Source organism: Meriones unguiculatus, chromosome 16 (genome assembly GCF_030254825.1).
Source record: "Meriones unguiculatus strain TT.TT164.6M chromosome 16, Bangor_MerUng_6.1, whole genome shotgun sequence".
NCBI lineage: Eukaryota > Metazoa > Chordata > Mammalia > Rodentia > Muridae > Meriones > Meriones unguiculatus.
Genome location: NC_083363.1, coordinates 17,680,982 through 17,707,535, shown reverse-complemented (window position 1 = coordinate 17,707,535; position 26,554 = coordinate 17,680,982). Strand labels below are relative to the sequence as shown.

Below are 26,554 nucleotides of genomic sequence, written 5' to 3'. Positions count from 1 at the left end.
AGTATCTTCCCCGGCCAGTGAGTCAGACCTCTTGGTTAAGTTAGGTAAACTGGGAGTTTCTGCAGCTTCCATGGACAAGCAGTGGTGACTGGAGGCTGCTCTCCGGGGGGGAAGGATCGGAGGCTGGGCCTGGTTTTTGGGAAACCTGTGCTTCCTCAGCAACCTCTGCCACCATCGCACCAACATGTCAAAACCACCTGAGTCTGTGACCCCGGGGGCGGGGGGGGGGGGGCGGAAACACACTTATCCAAAGACCCCAGGAAAGGACTGCTCTTCTCGTTATCCAACCTGTTTCCCTTCTGCTACTTTGGTAAAAATCCACCAAAAATGAATTACTGGGAAAAACAGAAGTTCAAAAGAGGCACACAATGCAAGTCCTGATTTATTATTATCACGTTGAGCAAACACAACATTATTCTGCTTCCATCCACAGTAACCTCACAGGGCTTACCTTTAAGCTTTCCTGGTGTACTAAGCTTTTTTATGGGCTGGTAACAAATAACTCACAGATGGGTCACACACTAAACCAATGGTGTGAGAGGACGGGCTTAAGAACCTCATGTATATAAAATTCTGGGGTCATATATATAAAATTTCTCAGCTGTGTATTTATTAGCTTGAAGGGTGTCAAGAATACATGGACTCTTGCCCCAGATCTGAACAGAATGAGAACTAACCTTGACTTTCTTTCCCTTAGCTTTTTGCCCAGTTATGATTAGCTGAGGTTTTTGTTTTGTTTTGAACGTGAAAGATTTCAGAGTCTGATTTTGAGCACGGTACTTATCTTACTAAGAGCACAAAGCCTTGCCCATCATGCCCATCACCTTCTGAACAGCAAGGCAGACCCTCTGGCTGTCTATCACTCAGTTTCTGCACCCTGCATCTGGCTTGGGTGTAGCTCACCCTCAGCCGATCTCATGGAGTGACGGTCATGACCAAGGAACTCTTCCAGGAAAACCAGGTTAGAATGTGAAATTGGGCATTATGCATGCAAGAAGATGAAGTGTAATTGCTCACTTCCCTCGCAAACAAATACATTTGCTTGTGATTTTGATTTTCTAAGTCCTCAGAAAAACACATCACAAAGCACGTTAGCCTTGATGCTCCTTTTTTAAAATCCCTAATAACAACTTCATGTGTTCCACACAAACAGACCATGTAATTTATTCGAGAAAATTAAAACCAGTAATCTAGTAGTTATGTAAAGATTCCCCTCCCTTCTTGTGCTTCAAAAAACATTTAAAGGAAAAAGAAAATTTGCATATGGAAACAAAGCCTTTAAAATGAGTTACTATTACAGAAAAATCAAGCTCTGGAAAGTCCACGGAAGGAGCCATTTTTGTTTTTGTTTCCTAGCTGACAAAAAAAAAAAAAAAAAAAACAAATTCAGGGCATCTTCAGGGTTGGACAAGAAGGAAAATGTGGTATTTAGAAGTGCCCTTTGCCCAGGAGAACACAGACATTTCCTTTGGCGTCATCATCTACAGTAACTTAATCTATAAATCTCAGCAAGAAATGTTGAAAGCAGCCACATTTCATAAGCTTTGCTGAGTTTCAGACATCTACATAGCAACAGCCTCACGATGGGAAAACACGAAGGCTTTTTATATTGGTAATCATCTGTAACATGAGCAATTAAGTACAGTACTAATGGACTATGGCCAGGAGCCTGGTACTCATATTAAAAACTGACAGAGATGAATAGGTTTAGAAGCAAAACCAGGCTGACAAAGACATTTTTATGAAGTGCTTGGACCTATTTGATTTAAACCAATCAGAGACAAGTTTGGACGAGTAGGGCCCTCAGCGACAGTGAGGCATTCACAGCCATTGTACAGTCTCTGCTATGTTTTAAATAAAAAACACCCATTGATTCATTTCCACAGCCCGCACTTTTATTATTGCACTCATTAATAAACCCAAAGTGCCCAACTAATAATATACAAGTAACATTTAATGAGGAACTGCTGCCTTTTTTTTTTCTCGTAGTAAAACAAAAACATTTACTGGAATCATGAACCACACTGCATAAAAAATACATCAGTAGATAATGTGATGTACTTATTTGTTCCTCTATCATTTTTCTGGGAAAGCAAAGTGGGGGGATGAAGTGGGGAAATACAACTCTCTGTATTAGAAGGAAAAGAATTATAAGCCACAGGGAAGCAGCTGGGGAGATGGCTCCCATGAGAAGCATGGGGATCTGAGTTCGAAACCCAGCACCCTCAAAAAAAACCTAGCAGCAGCAGAGTTTTACTGACCTCAACACTGTGGGTCAGAGACAGTGGGATCTTTGCAGCTGGCTGGCGAGTAGCTCAGCCAGATGGGTGGGAAAGACCTGTCTCAAAGAATAAGGCAAGGGCCAGAGTAAAGCCACAATTTACCATTAACCCAGCTGACCTGAGTTTGGTCCCAAAAGTTGTCCTCTGACCTCCACACAAACTTGCATGTGCATGTATGCACACACACACACACACACACATGCAAGAAAGGGGAGGAAGTGGCAGCAGCAGAGAAGGGTATCAGTAGTTCTGATGCAGCTCTGGAAGGCTTTTAAGAATTCACCCTAAAGTTCTGAACTCTATCATCTTCCTGAGAGTTCTTGAAAATGGTGGCTCTTCTCTCTCAAACAGCCAACCATTTTCACTGTGGTCACACAACCTGGGACTGACGAGAATGAATGGACCTGGTGGTATGGCTTTAGCAAGAGGCTGGCCTCTTCTTTGGTCAGAGCCTAAACCCTCAACCCATCATGCCTCCTGCCCTCTGGGGGAACCAGAGAAAGAGCAGACACTCAAAGAACTCTGTCCAAGCCTCTTTTCCAACTATGGCCCACGGGATCACTGGTGGTTTCTTAAAGGGCATTGTCCTAGTTTACTTTCTATTGTTGTGACAAAAACATGGCCAAAAGCAACTTGGGGAGGAAAGGGTTTATTTGCCTTGAACATTCCAATCATAGTTAATCATCAGGGAAGCCATGGCAGGAACTCAAGGCAGGAACTCGGAAGCGGAAACTAAAGCAGAGGCACAGAGGAATGTGGCTTCCTGGCTTGTTCTGTCCAGCTTGCTCCTTTACCTTTTTTATATCACCCGGGCCCTCCTTCCTGGGGTGGGCAGCCCCTGTGGCCTGGGCCCTCCATATCAGTTAGTAATAAAGAAAATGCCACACAGATCTGCCCACGGGCAATCTACTGAAGACAATTACTCAAAAGAGGTCCAACACCCCTCCTTGAGGATACCTAACTTACGTCAAGTTGCCTCAAACTAACCAGTGCAATCATGATTAGTTTAAAAGAGAGTGGTATTAATATATGCATAGTCTGCATTAAAATAACAATGACAACCATGATTTTCAAATATTGGTAGCTAAAGATTTCCAACTACTAATTGTTCATAGCATTTTTTTTTTGTAACTGATCAGAAGGCCACAGCAGTCTAGAGAGCAAAAACCAATTGTTGAAGACAGGCCAAAGGCTTGCAATCAGTGCAGAACTCCCCTGGCCTTCGGGCTCCGCACACTCTGACACAGGTCAGACCTTTCTGTGTGGTAGGGATCCCATGTGTCTCTGGACTACTGACTTTCAACTCCAACTCTCCCATTCAGTGCTACGCTAGCTGGCACTGTGATACAGAAACATAAACAAACGGCATGTCCCTTCTGTCAACTATCTTCCAGCTGGGGTACTGCAAATAGAGGATCCTGGGAAAAAGGGTAAAGAGGAAGAGACCTCTTCTCGCCTTCCTAGATGTCCCTGTCAGCGTCACCCTGAGAACAACAGCAGAGCCATTGATTCTAGAGGCTGGTTTCCTCCCACAGTCCCAGAAGCCCATGGGCATGGCCAGTCTTGACCAGCTCCTGAGAGCTCTGCCCTGGGGTCAAACTTCAGTGCTGCTCTTGGTTGGAGTGGTTCTTTCTAATTCCAACCCTTTCAGGCACTCTCCTGAAATGTGAGGGTAGAGCCAGCGTTTCTCTCTGGTCCCACCCCAGGGAGCCTGCAGGGATCATCTCTGGTCTTCCTTAGTGTTTCATATCATCACCTGAAGCCATCTCCTACTGCTGAAGCCACGACCCACTGCTGATGATGTCCCCTACAGTGAATTCTCTGCCCTGAAAACTTTTCAGTCTACTCACTGTGCCCTAACTCAAACGCTGACCAAAAAAGTTCTAGAACTGGAAGAATGTATTACGCCTCTCGAAAAATGTCACCCATGGGGAGACCAAAACAGAAGGTCTAGTCTGACCCTACAGATTCAGAATAAAAAAGAAAATTGAAAAAACCTTTCCTAATATGTTGTAGTTGCTAGGGCTTTCTGATATGACAGCTTTACATCATTTGGGAATCTTCTACTTTTAGAAAAAGAAACTCATTAAATGAAGTACATCAGAAGTATCTGGGCATTACATTAAAGACCGTGTTACCGACAAAACCTCCTGAGTAACACACATCCAGGGGCTGGAGACACAGCTCAGCATTTGAGAGCACCAGCTGCTCTTCCAGAGGACCTGAGTTTAATTCCCAGGACCCACATGGTAACTTTTTACTGTCCATAACTCCAGTTATAGGGGATCAAATGCCATCTTCTGGCCTCTGAAAACTCCTCCACACATGTATGAGGCAAAATACCCATGAATATCATTAAAGAACAATGAAACACACACACACACACACACACACACACACACACACACACACACACACTCAGTCCTTCTCTCCATCCCCATTCCTACCTATTTTTAAGCATGTGATGCTTTGTAGGATTCACTTAATTATTGTGCTCACTTTTCAAGAAGGTGAGCTAGCTGCAGCTATATGACTGACTCCTTTTGCCAATTTTATTCATCGTCGGGTCCTTTTAAGATGAATGGTCCAGGTGCCGAGAACTTTTGAAGAGGAGAAAGTGTATTTTTATGTTTCTAATGGCATGATTTGATTAGAGGCTCCTAAGCCCACGATAAGTAGGTTACAGTAGCCTTCAGCACTGTGGGCAGAGCCCTCACCAGGGGAGACATTGTACTGGGGATCAGCTGCCCAGGACAGTGGGTAGCAAGAATGTGTGGGCTTTGATGTTAAGTACCGAGAGAAATCACAGTCACATTTATATATTTTAAAAAGTGCTGCCAAGGACAGTAATTTGAACACCTATTATTGATACTTAAGAATCTTTCTAGATTACCACAGGGCCAGGGCAGCCTCTTGGGGATACAGCATGAGAAATGATCATGAGGTACTAAGCCCAACTCAGTTTACTTCAAATATTCTAAAACAAGCACTCTAACTTTGGTTAACTGGCCACGGAGTTAAAAATGAGATGCGGAGAAACACACCCTTGAACTTCAATGATGCCCATGTCAAGTGGAGTTGTGAAGGATGCTATGTATGACCCACAGTGGGTTCCATGGATGTAGGTTAAAGTTGGATTGGTATTAGACTATAAGAAAAGCAACCAGTAAATTGGCTATTAGCACTTTAACTTTCTTACCAGCATGTTAACTGCCGGGTTCTGCTAACTAGGTGTGTCTTGACTTCAGTGTATTCATGAGCACTATTAAAACACAAGCTTGCTTGCACACACGCAAGCGCACACACACACACACACACAATCTCTCTCTCTCCCTCTCTTCTCTCCTTTCTTTTTGAATTCCCTAGCTCTGGATTTGAAGTCACGGTACTTGACTAGCCAGTCACTCTTTTTCTCACTTATGTCCTTTTGTCGGGCTGTTTTACCACAGCGACAAGAAAGGAAACTAAGAGCAACAGAGGAACAGTTCTGAGTTGGCCTATGCCTTTCACACCAGCTCTGCACACGTGTGCTCATTTCTTCACACACACAGATAATATGCACACATATTACTTAACCCCTCCCCACTTCTACAGGCCAGTACTAGCTGTAAGGAAGCTGGTACAACCCAACCATTAAAGGTTGACTTGAGAAAGCACGGAGTAAATATCACTCATGAATTTACTGCCATCCCTCAGCAGTGTAGGCACGTGGTCCTGAGTGCAAAGCAGGGATGGGGTCGGGAGCACGCACGGGAAGGGGTAAGGGTGGGACTGGACAGGACGAGACACGATTCTTGTCCACAGGGCCTTACCCAGGGTTATATCATCAATACTTTTCTGAGCTAGGCAGCTGTTATTAGAAAACCAAGCCACGCAGAATTTGGTCTGAGAGTTCCTTTACTGAAAGAAAGCATGTCTATAAAGTGAAAAAATGATAATGAGGTATGGGGGAAAAAAATAAAAAAACAGCCCCCACACAGACGTTATCTGGGACAGTGCTGTTGTGAGAAGCGCCTGGTTTCCAGTGCTCAGTCACACATTAACCTCAATGATAACATTTCCCATCTTTGTTTTCCAGGAGCCAAAAGATCTCCTGGTAAATGAGCCTCCTGAGAATGTCCCTAGCGAGCCACTCTGGTTGGGGGAAGGGCACTGCCAGACAGGTGGCCACAAGACAAAACCTAAGTAAAGGCGGCACGTCTAATTTTAGTCTGGGTAACCAGAGAACATGGTATGTAAAGGAGAATGCTGGGGGAGGGGGAGGAAGAGGGGGTATTTTCTGTCTTCCCAGAGGTCCTTTGGATTTCCTCTATCTCGACTTTATCCAGAATCGTCTTCTAGCTAGTGCGGTTGGACCCCAGCAAGGATTCTGCAGGAAACGGCCTCTTACCTTTCGTAGTGTCTGCGGGTACAGGTGGCGGCGCTGGTGCTGCCGGGGTTACCGCCTAACTCGTCATAAATATGTTTCCACTGACGGCGGGCTGTTATCTGGAAAGACGGCAACGAGAGATTCAATCTAGCATCGTGAGAGGGCCGCAGCACTAGGCTCATCTCTATGCAACATTCAGAGGAGAGCAAACTGTCCTGGACACCCAGAGACAGAGGCTCCAGTGAGCTTAAGGGGGCGATAACAGCTTTAACACAGGCTCGCTCACTGAACGATAAGATGGCTCCCGACCTTTGGTGCTGTCTGTCCCCCTTGGCTAACTTCATCTGAGGTTCCCTAGCTGTTCATACAGCTGTTTGCCCCCAACGTCCCAAACACACACCCTGTTCCTTTCGTGTTATGTGATACAATATAAGACAAAGTCCCCTTTCAAGTCCACCAGCTTGTATGGATCACGGTTGACACCGGCTGCCTGGAGCCGGTGGAGGTGGGTGGCCAGCCACACTACTGGAAAAATATATCCTTTTTCCTCAAACGTGTTTATGCACCTTCTTGTCCTTTGAAACATACGATGTGCTTCCTACTCTAAAACTGATAAACTGACCCTATAGATTAAGTGATCAAACCAGTACAAGAATTTACAGTCAGCTGAGCCTTCTCTCATCACTAAAACAAAGCCTGGACCTGAAGGCCTGTCTACCAAATCTGTTTGTTTTTATTCACATTGAGCAGGAAAATGGAGTATGAATCGAATTCCAAAGGTGAGATGTTCACTGTGTCTGTTATTGAGTCGAGAGAGTAAAATAAGACAGAAAGAAAGACAGAAAGCAACAGCCTGCCCCGCACAGCCACGTCTCCTCTTATTTTTATTTCTACATTATACTTTCTCGCATAGATTAAAGTTCTGCAGAATAACAGATGCCAAGACCTGGCCATTGCTTATTTGAGGAGAAGGGAGGCCGCACAGCTCACCCACCACACCCGGCACGTCTAGTATTCCTTTGGAAGGGGAGGAAGACAGGACAAGTTCTGACACTTGTGAGGGCATTTCTAAACAGTTTAGGGAGGATGTTCTTACTGTATTTGTGGAGGACAGGTGTTGGGAAGGTTCCAGTGGTATTTAAAACGATCAGGGTAGATGGCTTCACTTTAAAAACACCACAGCGTTCGTTGTCAGTGGACTTTATAGGGCACACAAGCATCAGTGGAGGTAAACCTGGGTGTGCTAGCAGTTCTGATCTAAGGAGAGGAGTCGGTGGCAAAACGGCGCCTTTCCCATTTTTAATAAAAGAGATCCTTTTTCTCCTTAAACCCCGTTATAGACCCAAGTAAGGCCTCCAGACAATGTGGACTCTTACGCTGTTCAGTTTCTCATGGATAATCTTAGTCAGTTGGTTTCAATATACAAAGCCACCTGTTACGCATGCCAGCAGAGACAATGATGCAAAATCCTTACGTGTGTAGCCTGGTTAAGACTCAAGCTTCTCTTAATGACATTTCAAACACGTAATTATATAATTGTAATCTCCATCCAGTTGGTAAATGATACAAGCTTGGGCTCATCTATTATTAGGCATACACACACAAAAGGCACAATTTCTTTCCTCAAAAACACCTGATACTAAGGCACCTTTAGACATCCCTCTGTTAGGTCCTCATTTAGATAAGGAGAGGGCATACGGTGCACAGAAGGACCACAGCCTAAGTGCATCCCTGTAAGTGCTTCAGAAGCAGTCCTCACTCCGGTTATCAGTGCAAAGTGCATTTTCCATTTCGTAATGCACAGTTAGCACTTCTGTTGAATCTTCCTGTATCTCATGAGACAGCATTGGGAACCCAACTGTAGGTGAAGGGACTGAGGTTCAGCAAGGACTCACTGCTGATCTAAGGATGCACAACAGTAATAAACCCAGATCCATACAGTTGCCTTCTGTATGGACCAAGAGCTGATGCCTTTGTACAGTTATCAAAGCTACATCACAGCAGAATGACCTGAAAACACAGCCCATGCTGAGGATGAAAGCTCTTCCTGAGTTCTCAGCCTTTGGGTTTGGGCCATCAAGAATCTAAGCATAACGTTAACAGTGCTTTCTGATTTTTCGCTCTCTCACATTCTGAAGTTAAATGACTCTGTCTGTGCTGACCCTTCATCTCTCTTGATACAATGGACCAATGGGATTATGCTATGTTCACTATGGAGTCATGGGCTGTATTTCCCTGTCACTCCCTCAAGAAACTCATTTAAAATGCTGGGGATTCGGAACATCTACCTACACGTCAAGCCATCTTAGGACAGCATCGGATAGTGAGAGTGATGGAGGTGGAAAGGGGAGGAGGGCAGAGAAAAGATGAGAGCAGGGCCAGATAAGGCTTTCAAGGTTCCTAACCTAATGGGCAACATGACCCCATACCATCACGAAGGGTCAGAACTGAGCAGGCTACACTCAAATGCAAGAGCCAATCTGGGTACATTTGACAACCTCACTCCGAAGACAACTGAGAATCCCTTCTCTCCCTAGCGTAGGTACAACCAAAGCAACTCCGAAAAGTGCACCATGCCCGTTAAATTCGGGACACACGTGCGATCGTGGCTTTCAAGCACAGAGTGTCCGAAGCGACCTTTAGAACCCAGAGGACGTTTTGGAGGTGTACGAAAATGAGTTCTCCACGCTGCCATTCGTCTGAGAGTTTCATTGATGAAACTATCCCGTTGCTTCAAAAACATTTGGGGAGAGTGTTCAGAGACATAGCTCGGTCAGTAAAACACTTGCTCATAAGCAAGAGGACCCACGTTCCATCTCCAGAACTTCCACAGGAAAAACTTGGAACTCCCTCACTGGGGATGTAGAGATGGGTGACTCTCTGGGGGCTCACTGGCCAGCCAGTCTAATGAGAGACCTTGTCTCAAAAACAAAGCAACAGCAAGATCCCCCAGAACGCTCAAGGACAAACAGCCTACCATCTTGACATCATGCAGCCGTTGCATTCACTCATGAGCTCGTGGCAGCTCTGGTTCCTGTACAAGACCAGTTGAGGATGAAGCCGACCCCATCAGCTAGCATCTCAGCAGACAGCTCACCGCACTCAGCAAGTTACAGGACAAAATCCGCCAGCCGTGAAACAAAGCAAATAAAACCAAAATACAGTACAAAAGAGAAGAAGAGAAGTAGGGAGGAAAGGCCTGTGGGAAGCGCCTGCGGGAAGCGGGAGTGTGGAGTTGTGGATGGATACGTTATGATACACTGTTTACATGTATGAGATTGTGGAAGAGTAAAGAAATGATATTCTCTTTAAAAAAAAATAAAGCTGGAGGACACCTAAGGAATGACGCCTAATGTGTCATACACACACAACCTTAGGATAGCCACTTCTTAGGGCCTAAACCTTGGCATCTTTAATTGCTCTGCATTTTAGGTCTCGGGATGAAATCATGCTGGTATCTGAGGGGTCTAGCAAAGTGGAGGGCATCAAAGGCTCTTGTGGACATGAGTTTTTCCCGTGGTATAAGAACGGGAAGTCAAAACAAAGTCAAGAGAAGCTCCTGCTGGCACCTAGCGCTGCTCAGGCTGCCTGGGAAGCATGAGTGGTGTCTGGACACCTTGAGGGCAAGCTGAATTCAAGGAAGATGACTTTCTTTCTTTTTTTTTTTAATTCCTGGTAGTACTCCAGGAACTGAAGCCGTTCAAAACTACATGACATCATCTTTGGCCTAGACCTTTTCTGAAGTAAGCCACAGGCTTTGTGTGTCCAGAATGCTAGGGTTAGAATCATGTCTTCAAACTGATGTCAGAAACAGGGCCTGATGTCAAAGCATAATCCTGTAGGAAGGCAAGTGACTACTCCCAGGTGAAAACATCATGGCGCCGCCTCATCAGTGGGAAGGGAAGGGGCTCGGACGCAGTACACTGATGGTACCATAGTCTATTCCTCAATAGCCTTTTCTCGACACCCATTGTGCTAACACCACTTTCTCTCAGAAAGTGATGGGCTTTCGGGTGGTCGGCCAAGTGAAATTATCTTAATAAACTATGGCTGACGTGCGCCCTCATGCCTCAGACACCCCGTTAGCTGTAACTGCTTCCCCAGGGCACACAGGAAGGACCCCAGCTCAGGTGCAAAGCCCTATCCTTCTCTGCTGCTTACAGGGGGATCTATGGACTAATGTGACTGGAAAGGAATGACTGGGGAGAAGATTGTCTGGGTAGAAGCCTGCAAAGAGCGAGCCGTTTCTAGCAACCAATCAAAACACTCGGATGTTTTAGGGACTCCGATCTGCTAGATACATTTATGATCTCTAAACCTAAACGTGGAGAGACACGTGATGGATTTCCAGGAAAGGCCAGAAACATGGAGATAACTGTTCAGTCATCAGTCAACACTGCAGACTTAAAAGGAAACTTCTGCTACTTTTTTTCTTTAAATTTCAATTGGAGGATCATGAAGAACCGAACTGAAATAATCCATAATCCACAATTCAAACCGGAAGGTTTGGAATAGTTTATAACCACAAACAAAAACAAGCCAGTTAAGATGCTCTTGTCCATAACCAGAGGGGAATCCAGAGGGCCGCGTTTAGCCAGCCACACAATAGCACATCTATAAACCTGACGCTTGAGTTTTGGATCGGTCCTGAGTATTTATATTATCTAGTATTTACACATCTAGTATTTGCACTATTTATCTATTTAAAACTTTCTGCTAAATCCTTACATATTTTTTTTTCCCTTCAAGAACCAGACATAATCTCAGGTTGTAACTGTTTGTTTTAGTGTCCCGGCATGCACGCAGGATAATAACCTGAGGGCTGAGGGGCTAGGGAAGTATGTCAGTACTACACTTGCCTGCATTCTTAAGCCACGATGTAAAACAAACAAACCAACAAACAAGTAACTTGAGGTCAACTTTCCAGTCTGATAGTTGACTTTGACGGGGGCATCACTGAAGCCAAGTTTCATCGGGGACAGTACTATACCTGGCAAGGACCGAAAGACAACATCAACAAAAGAATTCTCCCCAAGTCACTCCTACCATGAAGAAAATATTCTAGATATGTGAGAAACTGCCAGGGGCAGGAGGCACAAGAGTCAGTGCTTTATAAGTCTCTTTCCTCTTACCTATAATACTACGGAGACAGGGATAATGGTACCGGGGACTGCCGGCAAGAAAGAATCTGAAGAATACCATGATGGGACTGTCAGCAAGCTATGATATGAGGACTATGATAGTGGAGATTGCCAGCAAGCTAGAATCTGAAGACCACCATGGTGGTCTCAGTTTCCTTGTTTGTATAACTGAGGACATGAACTGGAGCACAGCAAGGATTCTTTTCCATACAAAGGCCAAGTCAGGAAAGAAAAAAAAAATAAAAATAAACAAACCTAATGTGTCAAGGTGCTGCGACTTCCTTACTCAAAGTGGAAATGTCTCTTGGATGCATGCAGACTGCTCACAGAACGAAAAGAAAAATACTTATCAGAAACAGTGTGCTGTTCTTGAGCTGAGGGGAGACTAACGGTCTAGAATGTTCCGGACAACAAAACTGAATCCTCATTGAGCACCTAAGTTTCACCAGTCAAAATACTCCCATGAAAAAAAAAATGTACCATGTACCTTGGAAGGCCAAAAGCATAGATGTAGGATGGTAGAAAAAAGTTAGGTGCCAACTAGGTCATAGGAAGCAGGAAGCTAGGAAGAGAGGGAGGGAGGAGAATTTCTTTTAAAATTCTGTTCATAAGTAGATGGGGGGAGGATACCAATCGGAGTCTGCATATCTCTGCGTCTCCCACACATGCTACCTGGGCATAAGGATCTGAGCTACAAGCATGGTCACAGTTCATCAACGTGCAGCCTTGTATTCTTCATGTTGAGAGGTCAGCTTACAGGTCTAGGCCGAGGCTGATTCCTAAGCTCAGGAGACTAAGTTTTCATCTTTTCACACAGAGCAGAGCTATAATTAGCTCAAGATTTTGCAGAACCGTGAGCTGTAACTGTGGCAGGGAGTCCATATTCTGATCCATCAACATGTTGCATGTTGAGCTAAGCTAAAAATTTTATTTATTTTTGCATGGGGTACTTTCATAAAACAAAGCTTTCAAGTAAACTTGCATCTATGAAATGAATATTTTACATGTGTTCGTGTGCTAAGTTTCTTTATAAATACATACGCCCCCATACGTTAGGCAGTTTATAAGTTCACAGACTTGCATCAAACACTTTTCTAGTCCAAATGCCTAGCAGATGGTAAATACCAGATTATCTGACTGAAAGAGCACTTCCTATGTTTTCCTGTGCCCGGTCTCTGACATCAAACCATTCTATTAGTTTGTGGAACAGAATGCATTATATGGCAAGAACCACTGGTTCGGAGTAAAAATAAATATCATTTTCTTGACTTTGTGTCTGTTGCTGTCATTTTATACAGTACAGAGGTCTCTCGGATTACTTCTTAAAGGAAGAAAAGAAATAATTTCCCACTCAATTGCCAGAGGAACTGCACAACTTAATCTGATCATCGTGTGGGAGAAAAAACATTCCCAGTGACGCCATCTTCCTATGTCAATTAATTTTATTACAGATGTCGTCTCTCTGTGCTATGTTAATGCAGATCTTTTCCCCCCCGTATTTCAAGATCTTAATCTCTTTGTCTCTCTAATATTTTATTGGCTCAGAAATACATGCTGTAAAAATCCATGGCCATCCAAATTTTCCCGTGGGCTAAAAATAACCACTCCTGTCAGTTAGAATTAGCTGATAAAGAATGTCAGAGCCTGTTCTGAATAAATTTGATAACTTCCTGTTTATGTAGCAGTGACCCTTGTCTAATAAAGCTTCTTTGCCCTAGAATGGGAGGAGGCTCTGCTGTATTCTATTCCTTAATGGCCAATCCTGATCACTTCTGAAAGCCTTTAATACGTTCCCCGTACTAGACATGAACAGATGTCAGGTAGGTTGCCAAGGGAGATTTCTTTTATGCAATCTTGGCTTGTCGTACAATAATAGCCCTTTCTCAACATGGGAAAAAATTACAGACCCAACTAATTTCCCTGACAGGGGAGAGTTACATATGTTTTCCACTTGTAGTTTTTACGACAAGTTTACAGTTTTGCCAAACCTGGAACTAATTGGGACCGTTTCCAAAAGTGGCCCAATAAACCCCCCCAATGTGTAAGAGCCATTGGGGAAGGCAGCCAGTGGTGGCTTGCTTTTCATTTTCCTCCATTTTGGCCAAAGACAGGGTGGTGGAGGGTGGTGTGTGTTGGGGGGAGTCAGGTTGTGAAATTATTTCATTTAAGTTGCTTAAACACTTACTGTTTCATATCCTCCCAGTTTTTGAGCAGCTTGAAACATAGTCCAAAGGTTAACTGTTAGAGGGACAATAAGTATTTAGATAAGCATTGCATTAACACATTTCCAAGAAATGTCAATTCAAACATTTTGTTTTGCTTTTTCAATGAGAAAGAGAAAGAAACAAAAATCAACCATACCCCAGAGAGCTAAATTTCTAGGAAATAATTTAACTGAGGGACACATTTGGGATTTACTACGCTTAGCACTTAAAAATATTTCTTGAGAGATATGGTCACAAGCCTACAGAGACTGTTGGACTTGAGGCACAGCTTTGTTCGTTATCATCTGCAAAGGAAGACACTATGCTGGAAGGGCCTTGGGGAGTGCGTGGGAATTCAGAACAGGGGTGGGACTTGCTCAGTTCTCAGAGAGAAGCCCTTGAAGGGATGGTAACACCTCCTTCAGATAAGATTTCTCTGTGATCAATAAACAGTCACATTAGTGCACAATTACCCTGCTGAGACTGTTTTGATAGTGAGACTATATGCAAGGACCATGCTGTATTTTTGCCAACATGTGGCTTGCACGTGAGGAGAAAACAGGCAGGTCACATGCCAGGAGTGAGTCATACAGTAAGGGAAGACAGTCATTTACAAAGAAATGGAGTCAGGGGCCCATTAGCTCCCTAACTATGCCTGTGCGATACCTGCGTGACGTTAAAACAAAAACAAAACAAAAAAAATTTCCTCTGTATAAAGTTTTCATGTTTATGCTGTCAAACAGTGTGGCTCAATCAGTATTGAGATTTTTGTTGTTGTTGTTCACTTTGTACCGGATACGTTGGAATGTGAGAATATTGGACTTCAAGTAATCCTTTGGTACGGGAAATGAACAGAATGAGAATTAAACAGTCAAAAGGCTCTTTGACCCAGCATGTTTGCAAAGCCATACTGAACCTTGTTCTGTTTCAAGGCTATCAAGAGCCCTGCCTTGGCCTTGGTCGCGTCTGAATTGTTGATAATGGGACAGGGCTTTTCACAGAACATTGATTTTACTTCTGTTTCAAGCAGCCAGTTTTCAGACAAACATTGTAATCATCTGTCGTTATATAAGTTTATAATGGCTGTGAGTGCTCTCTTGCAATCAGTGCCAATTGCTATTAACTATGTAAATTGTTACGTAAAACATACAGGTTTGACTTTCTTCATCAGAATGACACATGGTTTTAATCTAGAAAGATGCATTTGGAGAAAATACTATTTCAAGCCAGAGGGGCTCATGGCTGTGTGCACCACTAAATCCAGACAGAGCAAGATACACACTTGGCTGTGAACTCAGGGGCAGGATCTAGATTTTCTTTTCCTTTTCAATGGAATTCTGCTCAAGCTATGGGTTTCCTTGAGCCTACACAAAGACACCTAGATGCACAGCCACCTCAAAGTTGCACCAAACTGGGACTTCTCTTCAAGTTTTTATTTCACGTTTGCTATGAACTCAGGAAAAAAACAAAACAAAACCTAGTTTTAGGACTAAGGGAATTTTTTTTTCCATTGTGGATGTTTTGTCCACTTTTAAATGCCTTCCTTTTAGAAGCTGCCTGAACAGGCAACATCTGGGCCTGATACGGCTACATCATCATCATTATCTCATAAGAAAGGAGTTACAGACACTCCAGATTGACAAAACAGAAAATGAGGAGCTTTCAGCATGTCTATTTCCAGTCATCATCCTCGGACTCCTGCCTATAAATATCTCTGCAATTGTCCCAGAGGGCGACAATGCAGCGGAAAGAGCCAGGGAGAAAATTCTTGGCTTGGACAATTTGTGGATCTACTATAAACAGAAAACACCCTGCCTAGATTAGGGTTTCAACATATTCACTAGTTGAGAAGAAGAAAAAAAAATTTCCACTCCCTCCCCTTAGAAATTCAAAGAATCTGATATTTCAGAAACAAAAACAAGTATACTTACTCTGCTTGAAACCCAAGTAGGGAATTCGCTCTATGGGTGTTTTTCTTTCTTTCATATATTTATAAAGTGCCACTAAGAAGGCTTGTTCATCTGCCCTGCACTCTTCGCCAATGGATAGCTTTGGCTTTTCTTCATTTGAGGCTTTTTTACAGTTATTGTGGTTATTCTTGGGCTTGCTCAAGGCCGACCTGGCCTCCCCTTTCACCTGGAAAAATAATAATAACAGTATATCAAATCAAGCCCAGCCTTGGAAGGCTTGCAAAGACATACCTAAGTGACACTTTCCCCTGAAGCAAGGTAGGGTCACCAGAAGACACCCTTGAGTCAGAGCTGTCCTAGATAACAGGGACAAAGTTCTGTAAAGGGCCACCTAGGAAACACAGTGGACTTTTGTGCCTTACAGCCTTGATGGCAAGTACCCAAGTCTAGCATGGGTATGATCTGAAAATGAATGGTGGGGCCGAATGTCAATAAAACTTTATTGACAAACAAGTGTCCAGAGGGCCACAGTTGGCCTGGTTGTACCAGTGCCCTCTGTATACTTAACAGTACATTCCTGTCAAACCAGAAAACAGTGTTGACGTCTGGCAGGATGATGGCTTTACCTGCTGATACATTTTATCTTCCCAAGGGGTGCCACCATTAATGTCATTGATGAAACCTTGCTTTCATAATACTAGCCCAATACTGTATATATCATACAGAAAAGCAAAGCACATTTATTTCTTTGTGTAAATTTATTATCTTCCTCTTTCTAGATACCTCGAAGAGCTTTTCATGCTGGGAAACACCAGCAAGGTCATTGTCACGTGTATGTGAGGGCGATGTCCGTACATAACCCTGAGCAGGACACCTAAAAACAGACTCTTTAATGAGGATTTGGTGGTTTTTCCGTCAGCCTAGAATGTAATAGGAAATGTTCTCTTGCCAGAAAAGAAAGAGTAGAGAACAGCTAAAACACCAAGTGGAACAAATGGAGAGCCCCTCCCCAAAACTAAGACATAAATGGAGAAGGGTGCTCCATGGTTCTTCCATCCACACCACCGGCAGGCTTTGGAGCTTGGCTAACCTAATGTTCCCTGCTCGCAGCCATGTTGTACAGCGGCCTTTGATGGTTGTTAAATATAACGCTAAGTCGCTGAGTTATTTTAATTGTAAAAGGGGGAAGTACAAAGGGTCAGACTTAGAGTTCAAATGCACCCATGGGGAATGTGTACATTCCAATATTCTTTACATCTCCTGGCTGACGTCGGGCAGGAAGAGGGCAAGGGCCGGGGAACATTGTGAATAAAAATGTCCCACAGATTCTACGCTGTTCTGTTTCAGAGTTTTCAGCCTCCGCAGATCCTTCTGAGCCCTGAGCACATGAAAAGGTTTCTGTTTATTTACTGAAGGGGAGCACATCCTTTCTGAGAGGGCTCCGCTAGTGAGCATGCTGCCTTCATTTCTTCAGCCTGGTTTCACAAAAAGAAAAGTTCCTGGGCAGCTCTGTGGGGCCGCTAGAGGAGATTTTAATTTTTAAGGGGCTGGGGGAAACAGGGTGATAACATGTTTTTACCATGTGGAGTTTTTACGGACAATATTCTCAAGCTTTTGTACTTTGCGACAATGTAAGAAGACAGACACCCTGTGGCTACGCCATTGTCAACTTCCATTGGCAAGTTTTAGGTGGATGCGTCTAAACGTACACATTTCATCATTTATTGGACTCTGAACTCACAAAAGCATCCTACTTTTTGTCCGTCTTCCCTTCCTTGTTTACACTGGTACCCAAGTGCTGTTAGAGATCTCACTGACATATTTCACTCTCTCCCGGGATCCGGTCTTGCAGATTAGGTGGCATTAGTAGGTTTGCCAGCAAGCCCCAACGACCTGCCTGTCTCTCTCTGCCTCCCCTCTGCTGGGGGGTAGAAGCACATGCAACCGCCAGCTTTTTTTTTTTTTTTTAAACATGTGTTCTCTGGATTGAACTGAGATCTTCACGGTTGGAGGGCAAGCATTTTAAGCACCTGAGCTATCTCCCTAAAGTTTAGGTTCACAGCTCTCATGAAGTAGGCTATTATTGTCATAAAAATGTAGAAACTGAGGCATAGGCAGAATGAGTAACGTGTTTAAGTGCGTAAGATGAACCTAATAAAGATGTTAAGCCAGTAGTCAAAACAAACTTTCATTTAAAAAGCACATCTCATTTCCAGGCACTACACATTTACTGCTGAGAACTATGATTTATCAGGTCACAGTAAAAAAAAAAAAAAAAAAAAAAAAAAAAAAAAAGAAAGAAAAGAAAACAAAACGAGGTGGTTTTCAGGTTTCAAGAGTTTCTTTTCTTCCATTGTGCACTCAGCCAATCAAGAGAAAAAAACATTATACCCGTGGGATGCTTACAGTGTGTGCACTGAGCTACAGGACGCTGTGTGCTCCATATATGCTGTGTTAGTGTCCGCAGACACTGCACAAAGGCAGCTGCTTAGACCCACATCTTATAGGAGAAAAACACCGAGGCTCACTGAGGCTGGAAGTCTTGGTGCATGACTGCTGAGGTGCAAATACCTACGAGTGGAACTCAGGTCTACCTGCCTCCAAACCTCAGTTGTGTACAGGGGGGGCCACGCTAAGAGCTGTGTATAAAACAGGCTGAGGCTTAAGCTTGCAGTGCCAACAGACCGATTGCCTCTGTTATTAGGACCATGGCTGGTGGGCTATGAGGTCTGCAGATGGATAGCTGCTGAATCCTCTGTGTGTATGTGTAAGAATGGAAGGAAAGCCCTTCGGGTGGAAAACCAGGGATGAAGGCGCTCGCCCTCTCTGTTCATGACAAAGGCTCCAAGGAAGACCATGCTGCCACCTGCTTAACTCCATCCTGCATCCCAGGGCTTTCTCTAAGAGGATGAAGGATGCTCACCCAGAAGGTAACAAGTGAGTGACGGCTTGCATCTCAGGCTAGCTCCACATACCGTTCCTCAGTGCACGGGAGCTTCCCGTTTCCCGGTAAGACTCGGTTAAATTATTATCTATATGTTCTTCCCACGTTTACTCAAAACATTCTCAGGAGCACTTTACCCCGCTGAGTTACTGTAATCCAAGCATGAAAATGGAAATAGCAGCTAGTCCTCATGCTGAACTTGAGAAAGTATGACCTTTTAGGGGTGCCAGTTAGTGTCCTGATCTGAGTGCCACATACCTATCAAGCTCACAGAGAGCTCTGGGGTTTTCAGAGTGATTGGCAGCATGCTAATTAGAGAAGCAACATTTCATGTTCCCAGTGAAGCTGTGTGCCTACTTGAGGATAACCACATTCTTCTACAGAACTGGGTTATCACTCCTCTCTCCATCAGCACGGATAACCAGCTGGGGCTGAACCAGCAACAAACAGACTATACTTCTAATCCCACCGTGGCCAACAACTTGAGCTTCTTGGTAAAGCAAGAGTGATAATTCCTGGGGATGGTTTTGAGGACGGAAGGAGATGAACGGCATTGAAACCAATGCAGGCATCACACTTCCAACACGAAATGTCAAGGATGTGATATAATGGAAGGACGTGCAGCAGAGCATGCTTTGCCTTTTCATGCTCTTTTAAGTGTGGAAACCACCTGCTGCGTGTCTAGTCTTTAGAAAATGTTTAACACACACACATACACAATCATTTACTTTCTATCGCTAGAGATCTAAGCCAAGAAAGACCTCTTTAGTACAGTTGATCATGCATCAACTGTTGCTGTAAATGGTCCTGTAAATGGTCCCGTCCAGTGACAGAATTGGAGCTAATCTTATTCATCATGCCCTCCCAGGCCTGGGTGCTCTCCTTCTTCGTCCTGAGACATGCGCTGTCTTCAGAATGCCATGGAGTTCTCTCTCCAGGAAAACAATGTGTTACAAAGACACTGTCCTGTTAACGCCAAGGGAGTGAAAACTTTTGAAGGTGACATCACGACCACAGGAAAACCGCTGCATCCATTTTGGAAGCTTTACAAGCGCAGCTGCAGGGGGCTCACATTTATCCACAGTTAGAAGTGGTCTGTCCGAGGTACTTTTGAAAATACACACAGTTCTGAGGGTCAAGCAGCTCATCGTCACATAAAATACGGTTCAGGTTCTGGAAGTAAGCAGACGGCCATAGACTCAGCAACCTTACTGCAACATTTCATGGCGGAAGACCACTTTAAGACCCAAATGCCTTTTCAATTGGCTCTCGGGGTCCCCAGTATGGCTTGTTCCTCCTGCAGAGTTCTCCAGACGGGTGTCAGCAGGTACACTCACCACTCTTTCCCAATTAGCGGGTTTCTCCAGAACCGCTAGAATTATCCGAGGCAAGACTGTAATCCACGGCTCCAGAAGGAGCGAGGACCCTTGACTGGTTGCCAGGAGCTGCGTACGGCCATTGGGAGGATGGTATATCCCATAGTGACCACTCTCAGTGGGAGCAGCAGGAGGGGGGTTAAGGAGAGCCCAGGCTTGGTTGTCATCCCTCATGAAGAGAATAAGTCAGTGAACATTTAACACAGTCCATGTGTTCGGTCCACAGTCCATTGTTTCTGTTCTCCGAGTCCCAGTGTCAGTTTTGTAATTCCCGAGCGTTAGCAGTAACTCCAAATAACAAGGATTGGCACTTCGTCCCGGTGGGCTCAGATTTAGAATATTCTGGAAGAAACTTGGCACGGGCTCTGCATTCTCTGTTGAATGCCACCATCATAAAACCTTGCTCCGTCTGTATTACCTTACAGGGCCCTTGGGCTGCATCTCAGGGAATGAATCGACCCGCTGCCATCATTCAAGGACATAGAAACCAAGGCCTGAGGTAGTTGGTTCCTAAGTTGCTCATCTGGAGAGAAAATGTCCGCCATGGTATCCACGTGTGTTCGCTTGAAGGAGTTAACTGAGCAAGGCATAAGCAACTGCATAGAATGGTAGGCTTGAGTTTCACCAGAAAATTGAAAAAAAAAATACACTCTTCTGTAGATTGGCTTAATAATTAAAACAACCAAGAACAACAACATAACCTTTGACATCTTGGGAGCACAACACATTCCTAACCAAAGAGCCTTCAGAACTTTGTGTTAAGAGTCATATACTTGGAGATAAGATACATGAAATGTAAAGGTCCAGCGTCTACTTCGACATGAGGGGATGAAGGACATGGTACAAGCAACAGGAAACTCAACCCATTCTTTTTTCTATGTCGGAATCTTCCTCAACAGTCAACATGGCCCCACACCCAGCGCTCTGGCACTCGGACCTGGAAATGCTCTTGCTAATTCCAATCCGACCTTTGATTCTGATCTAGATGGATCAGAGCTGTCTTTGGCCCAGGAACAACAAACACCAAACGCAAACTCGCGAGAGCCAGAATGTGGAAATGTGACCCAGGCTCACAGAAGTCAAAAAGATAAGTCTAAAAATATGAAGTGACACTTCACTAAATACTTCAGGCACACACTTCAAAGATTCCAAAGAATGCTCATTCAGAGTGGGCCAGCAGGCCTCTAAAGTAAACTCTACTATCCAGAGAGCTCTTTAAAACGCACATGCGCCTCTGTGTGCATGCATCCAAACAGTTTTCCCTGTATCTCTAATTCACTGTAATATGAATTGGGGGTGACTTGGCACGGGGTGGGGGTGGGGGAGGACATGACCAAAAGAGATTAATTCTAGCCCACTTCTAATTTCATCTCCAGTTAATCTCTGAAGCATATTTAGACATGTACACGCAGAGACGGAATGGTTCAGCTGGTCTATTTTTTGATACGAGCAGAGTAAACTATGTCATTGTGTCATCTAGGATGAAATCTCAGCCTGAGAGTGACGTGGGTGCTTAATCATGTCCTTTACCCAACAAGCCAAACCGGGAGGGGAGGTGGGAAGTCTTTCTGTTGACTAATCAAAATGCCTGCCAGATTCTCCCCACCCCCCCCAACCACTAGAGAATCGTGGCCTAAAGCCCCAAGAGCTGCGGAAAGCCAAAGGCAGATCCTGAACTGAACACGGTCACCAAGGCACCAGGTATCAGAGAGGTCAAAAGGGAAAAATCAAAAGAAGCATCAATCAGGAGGCGTCTCAGCGGACGACCGACCAACCGTACCTTGCTGATAGCTTTACCATCACAGTTATTGTTGGAATCCTTTGAGCCACTGAAGGAATCTCTTCTCTGGGGACATGTTTTCTTTTTGCGAGGTCTGCCTTTAAGATTTGGCGCTGAAAATGAAGGGAGAATAATCGTCATAAGTCTTTCAGTAAAAGACCCAGAGGTTTACTATAGTTGCTCTGCTCGGCTAGCAGAGCCGCGCACGCACGTCGGCCACCAACTCTCAACGGATGCTTCTGACTCTGAAGGGACCTTGGTGGATGATAAACTTTCTGTACGAGTCTCTCAAAGATAAACTATCGGCTTTCCCGAGTCTAATTAACATAAATGAAATGAGACTAAGGAAGATGCACACGCCCCCTCTTGGCAGTCCCCCCCCCCACTCCACCTCCCTCCCTTGAGGGCACGCTGTCAGAATAGAAGTACCCCTGGCCAGACTTGGAGATCACTCCTCCTGTTTGTTTGGTATCTTGGTTTTAGAAACCCACATGACACGCCAGCCTGTGATGTCATCATAGTAAAGTGACATCTGAAAACATCACTCTTGGGAAGAGTTTAGAGACGGCAGTATTTTTTCAAATCACCGTATCGAAGTGAGAGAGAGAGAGAGAGAGAGAGAGAGAGAGAGAGAGAGAGAGTACTTTAGTGAAAGGGCTCACAGTATCGAGCTGCTATCACACTCATTTTCTAATAATATTGTGGCCAGCCTGTCTCAAATCTCAGCAAATCTGGCAAAGACATTGAGTCAGCGTGTTCTCTTTTCCTTCTCGATATAGTTTTATGAAGATCTCGAGGGTTATTTAAAATGAATTCCAAAGCTTACACCGGGATTAGCCTGACTCCTGTGGAGGCTGATTGTGCGTGTGTGCGTGAGCGCACCCTATTAAAGCCATAGTTACAAATGACACAGGTGATAATGAACTTGGGCTGTTTATGGGGTGTCCTGACTGTCCCCCCCCAGCTCTCACATTCAACTTCATCAGTTACTCAAGTCCTGAAAAAATCTAAATCCAACCAGCTCACTGAGTTGCCCCATTAACCAACTCCAGACAAATGCATTTCTCCAAAATAATCTTCTCTGGAGCTTTCAAAGCACCCATATTTTTATTACTTTGAAGGACAGTTATGAAGAAACAAAATCATATCTGAACAGCAGGAAGCCTCTTAATTCTTATTCATATTAACACACACACACACACACACACACACACACACATACACACACGGTTAGCTGGTGCCTTTAGGACATTTCATTTTGGACTCAATTTACATACACACGACTTCTCACTAGTTTGTTATTCTGCCGTGGTTAGGAGTGTTACAGTCAGTGAAACTCAGTTAAGGAAACTGTCTCCTTACAATCAAAGTGGGGAGTGTGGGCTAAGCAGCAGCTTTGGGGAGGCTCAGGCTCCTCTTCCCAAACTACTGCTCCCATCTCATTCTCGGATCCTCAAAACGCTGGTTTCGCAAAGTCCATCCCAGAAAACCTGCCCTGAATTACCAAACGTAAAGTCACACGCAAAAGCAAGCAAGAGAGAAAATAGACATCACCCATTCCAGTCGCCACACTTCTGCCTGCCTGACGCCAGGGCTCAGGAAAGCTGCCGCAGGGGACCGCTCCCCAGCCTCATCCCTGGAAGTCCGGACTTGGTGTGGATATCAGCTTCCTAGCAGCGAGGAGGCTGAGCGCCGCTCGCGGCTCCCCTCCCCCGGCCGCTCCATTACTCATGTAAACACACAGCAGTGACTAGCACGGGTGTGTGGGATGGGCTCTGAGCTCCGAGCACTTAGGGGGAGCTGCCAGACTGGCAGGGAAGGCTCGGCTCTCTCTCTCTCCTCCTCCCTGGCTGGGACGCCCAGCTTGTTTGGTGGCTCCTGACCTCTGGCTCCTCGGTGGGAGCTCCGAGCCCAGTTCCGAGAACTTGCCACGGTCCACAGCCTGGAGCCAGGGTGTGGACTGTTTTGTTTAGAGGACTTTGTGTAGCTCGGAAGCTTTTCCACAATGACCAAAGTGCCTGAGGCTTTAATGACTGCTTGGGTAACGTGTGCTCTCAAGTCCCCTTATCAAAATAATAGCCCAGCAATGAACAGACAGAAACAGACAGGGTTGGAGAGATCCCACCAGTACTAAGCAGAAACAGAACAATATGGCCTCTGTTCCGAGACTTGTCACTGTCATCCTTCCCCTCCTCACATTTTTGGAAAGCACTTAAAAAACCTAAAAGGCACTTATTTCCAGAAAAGCTTTCAAAACCCGAAGGCCCTGTCTAAAGACAGAGCTCTCACTGAAAGCAATGTTTTAAATAGCCAGGCAAAAGGTTCGAGAACCCATAAGAGCCAACCTTACACTGGGCCGATTTCCTTCACCTTTTGGGCTGTTTTCAGAACCCAGAGTCCCAGCAGATTCTGAGAACTACAAATTTAGAACAGAGGGTACTATCATACTAATCACACAACTAACTCTAAACACAGTTTCCTGAAGAGGAGTCTTTGGTTCTTAATTGATCAAGAGCTGGAATGTTCTAGGTACTGGGTGGGTCAACCCAGCATATGCAAATCACTTCCAACTAGGATCTCTCTCCGTCTCTCAGCATTTTCATTGTGTTCTTTGTATAGCAGTACTTGAGCTATAAGGTTTTGGGAGGGCAATATTATACCTGACTAGATCATCTTTAAGGGTGCGGCCTTTGGAGTCACCTCTCATCTGCATGGCATTGGGGGGGGGGGGGTTGCGTTGTGTAACCTGAATTTGGTGAATGAGCCGATGACTAATAGAAACACAAATGCCCACGTATTCCTCACATCCTCATAAGTGGAGCCTGTCAACCGGATCCCTCAGTACAGTGTCACCCTGGGAACCTTTAGACCTTACACCCGACCATGCTCTAGCAACCTAAGCTAGTGGCTTGAGGTCACGCTGAGACAACAGTGAGGAGCCCAAGGTTTTGGGCTTCTGACTGTTGTTAAACCTTTGAGCTAACCATAGCCTTGCACCACATGTCGGTGGGACATGAAGAAATTGTGACCCCAGTAATGTAACAGGAGACTTTTTCCGACTCCTAAGACCTCCTGTGGAGCTTGCGACTGAAGCACTGGAGGAAGAAGAGGTATCATGCTTCTCCAGCTCTGTCTATTTTCCTCCAAGGCAAAGGAACAAATCTTTCTCTAGAGGAGTGATGGAAAGTGAATGCCCCGAGGCATGATGGTCAGGGTGGAGGGTCCTTTGCATTTCATTCACCCACAGGAGAAACATTCCCGTCCCTTCCAACCATCCTAGGTACTATACTTACTTCTTCCCGGAAATCTAGTGTCAAAACCAAGATCCCAGAGTCTCAACCTGGAGTGGGTTCCCGCTTTGGGGAAGAATGACCTCTCAGGTTGAAGCTCCTCTTCCGGTTCCACCTAAAACAAGTGACGCTGTAGCATCAGAGAGGCTTGCTAGGGCAGCAGATGGAGACAGACACAGAGACCCCCAGCCAGACATTACAGAGAGAGCGTCTACACTGGGGGTCCCCATCAGATTCCCTGCCCTCTGATGTCAGGGAATGCCTCAGGGGAGGAGACAGAAAGAGGATACTTTCTGAGTGCCAGCCATGGCTCTGTCCTCTAACCATACCCTCTAAACCCAGGAGGTCAGCACTGTCATGGTTCTCCCCATCTTACAGATCAGGAAACTGAGGCAGAGATCAAATCATGCAACTGATTGTCGGCGATGGGATTGCTGCCTGGGCAACTGCAGTTTACCCAGGCTCCTCTTTCTCTTTGACACCTGTGTGCTCATTCTTTCACCTCACTTGCTGAATACACAGGCAGCCCACAATGAGCTTTCACCAAACCAAAACACATGCAAATGTCACCTGCTTCTGTGTGCTGGGTGGGCACAAAGCCCCTCTCTCATGGACCCACAGAGAGCAGGGTCCCCTTCAGTTTTGGCTTAGCAGTCAGCAACACGGCTTCCGCTCAATGAGCTAGGCCAGTCAAAGCACTACGCCCCTGAACCCATCTACAGTAGGGGCTCCTGGCCTATGAGTGAGAAGTTTCTGTGGTTGGTACAAGCAAATAGAACCTCTTTCTTTTCAGTTGTCCATTTGTCCACCTCCCTCTGCCAATTCATACCTGCTCATGTTTGAGCAGTCACTGCTATTTCTACAGAGATGAACCCCCTAGGAAGCCAACTACCTCCACGTTAAGGACACCCTGACATCTAATTCCTATTTTGCCATTGTTTTCTTTTGTTAACATTTTCCATTTTCTTATCAGTGGATACGGTCTACTTGACCACAGAGCACAACAGTTGTTACTCTCTCTTTTTTTTTTAAGGGTATGTTTATTTAAAAAAAGAAAAAAAAGTAGGCGTTTCTGTGTATTCACTTTGCTGTAGGTTCAGACAAGTTATGGGGTCAGGCAGCTCAGGTGTGGGAAACGCAGCTCAGCCTAGATTCTTAAAATAATAATAAAACAAAGGGAATGTAACCAGTTACTGGCAAGGCCACAGCTTTTGGCTTAGATATTGCTTTTTTTTTCCCCCTTCCCCTTCTCTGCTTT

The 26,554-nt window shown here is 44.9% G+C and overlaps 1 protein-coding gene across 4 annotated transcripts in view; it reads right to left on the bottom strand.

Moving 5' to 3' along the window:
* Arid5b (AT-rich interaction domain 5B) overlaps positions 1-26,554 on the bottom strand; it is a 175,367-nt gene that overhangs the window by 18,684 nt on the left and 130,129 nt on the right. For 2 of the 4 annotated variants that reach the window (XM_021635248.2, XM_060369416.1), the window contains 4 exons: positions 22,007-22,119; positions 15,928-16,132; positions 13,978-14,030; positions 6,673-6,770 (listed from right to left, as the gene is read on the bottom strand). In XM_021635248.2, the coding sequence (XP_021490923.1) occupies positions 6,673-6,770; positions 13,978-14,030; positions 15,928-16,132; positions 22,007-22,119 (469 nt within the window). Of the gene's footprint in view, positions 1-6,672; positions 6,771-13,977; positions 14,031-15,927; positions 16,133-22,006; positions 22,120-23,560; positions 23,837-26,554 lie in introns of those variants that run through there. The other 2 variants (XM_021635249.2, XM_060369415.1) reach the window with 2 other exon arrangements.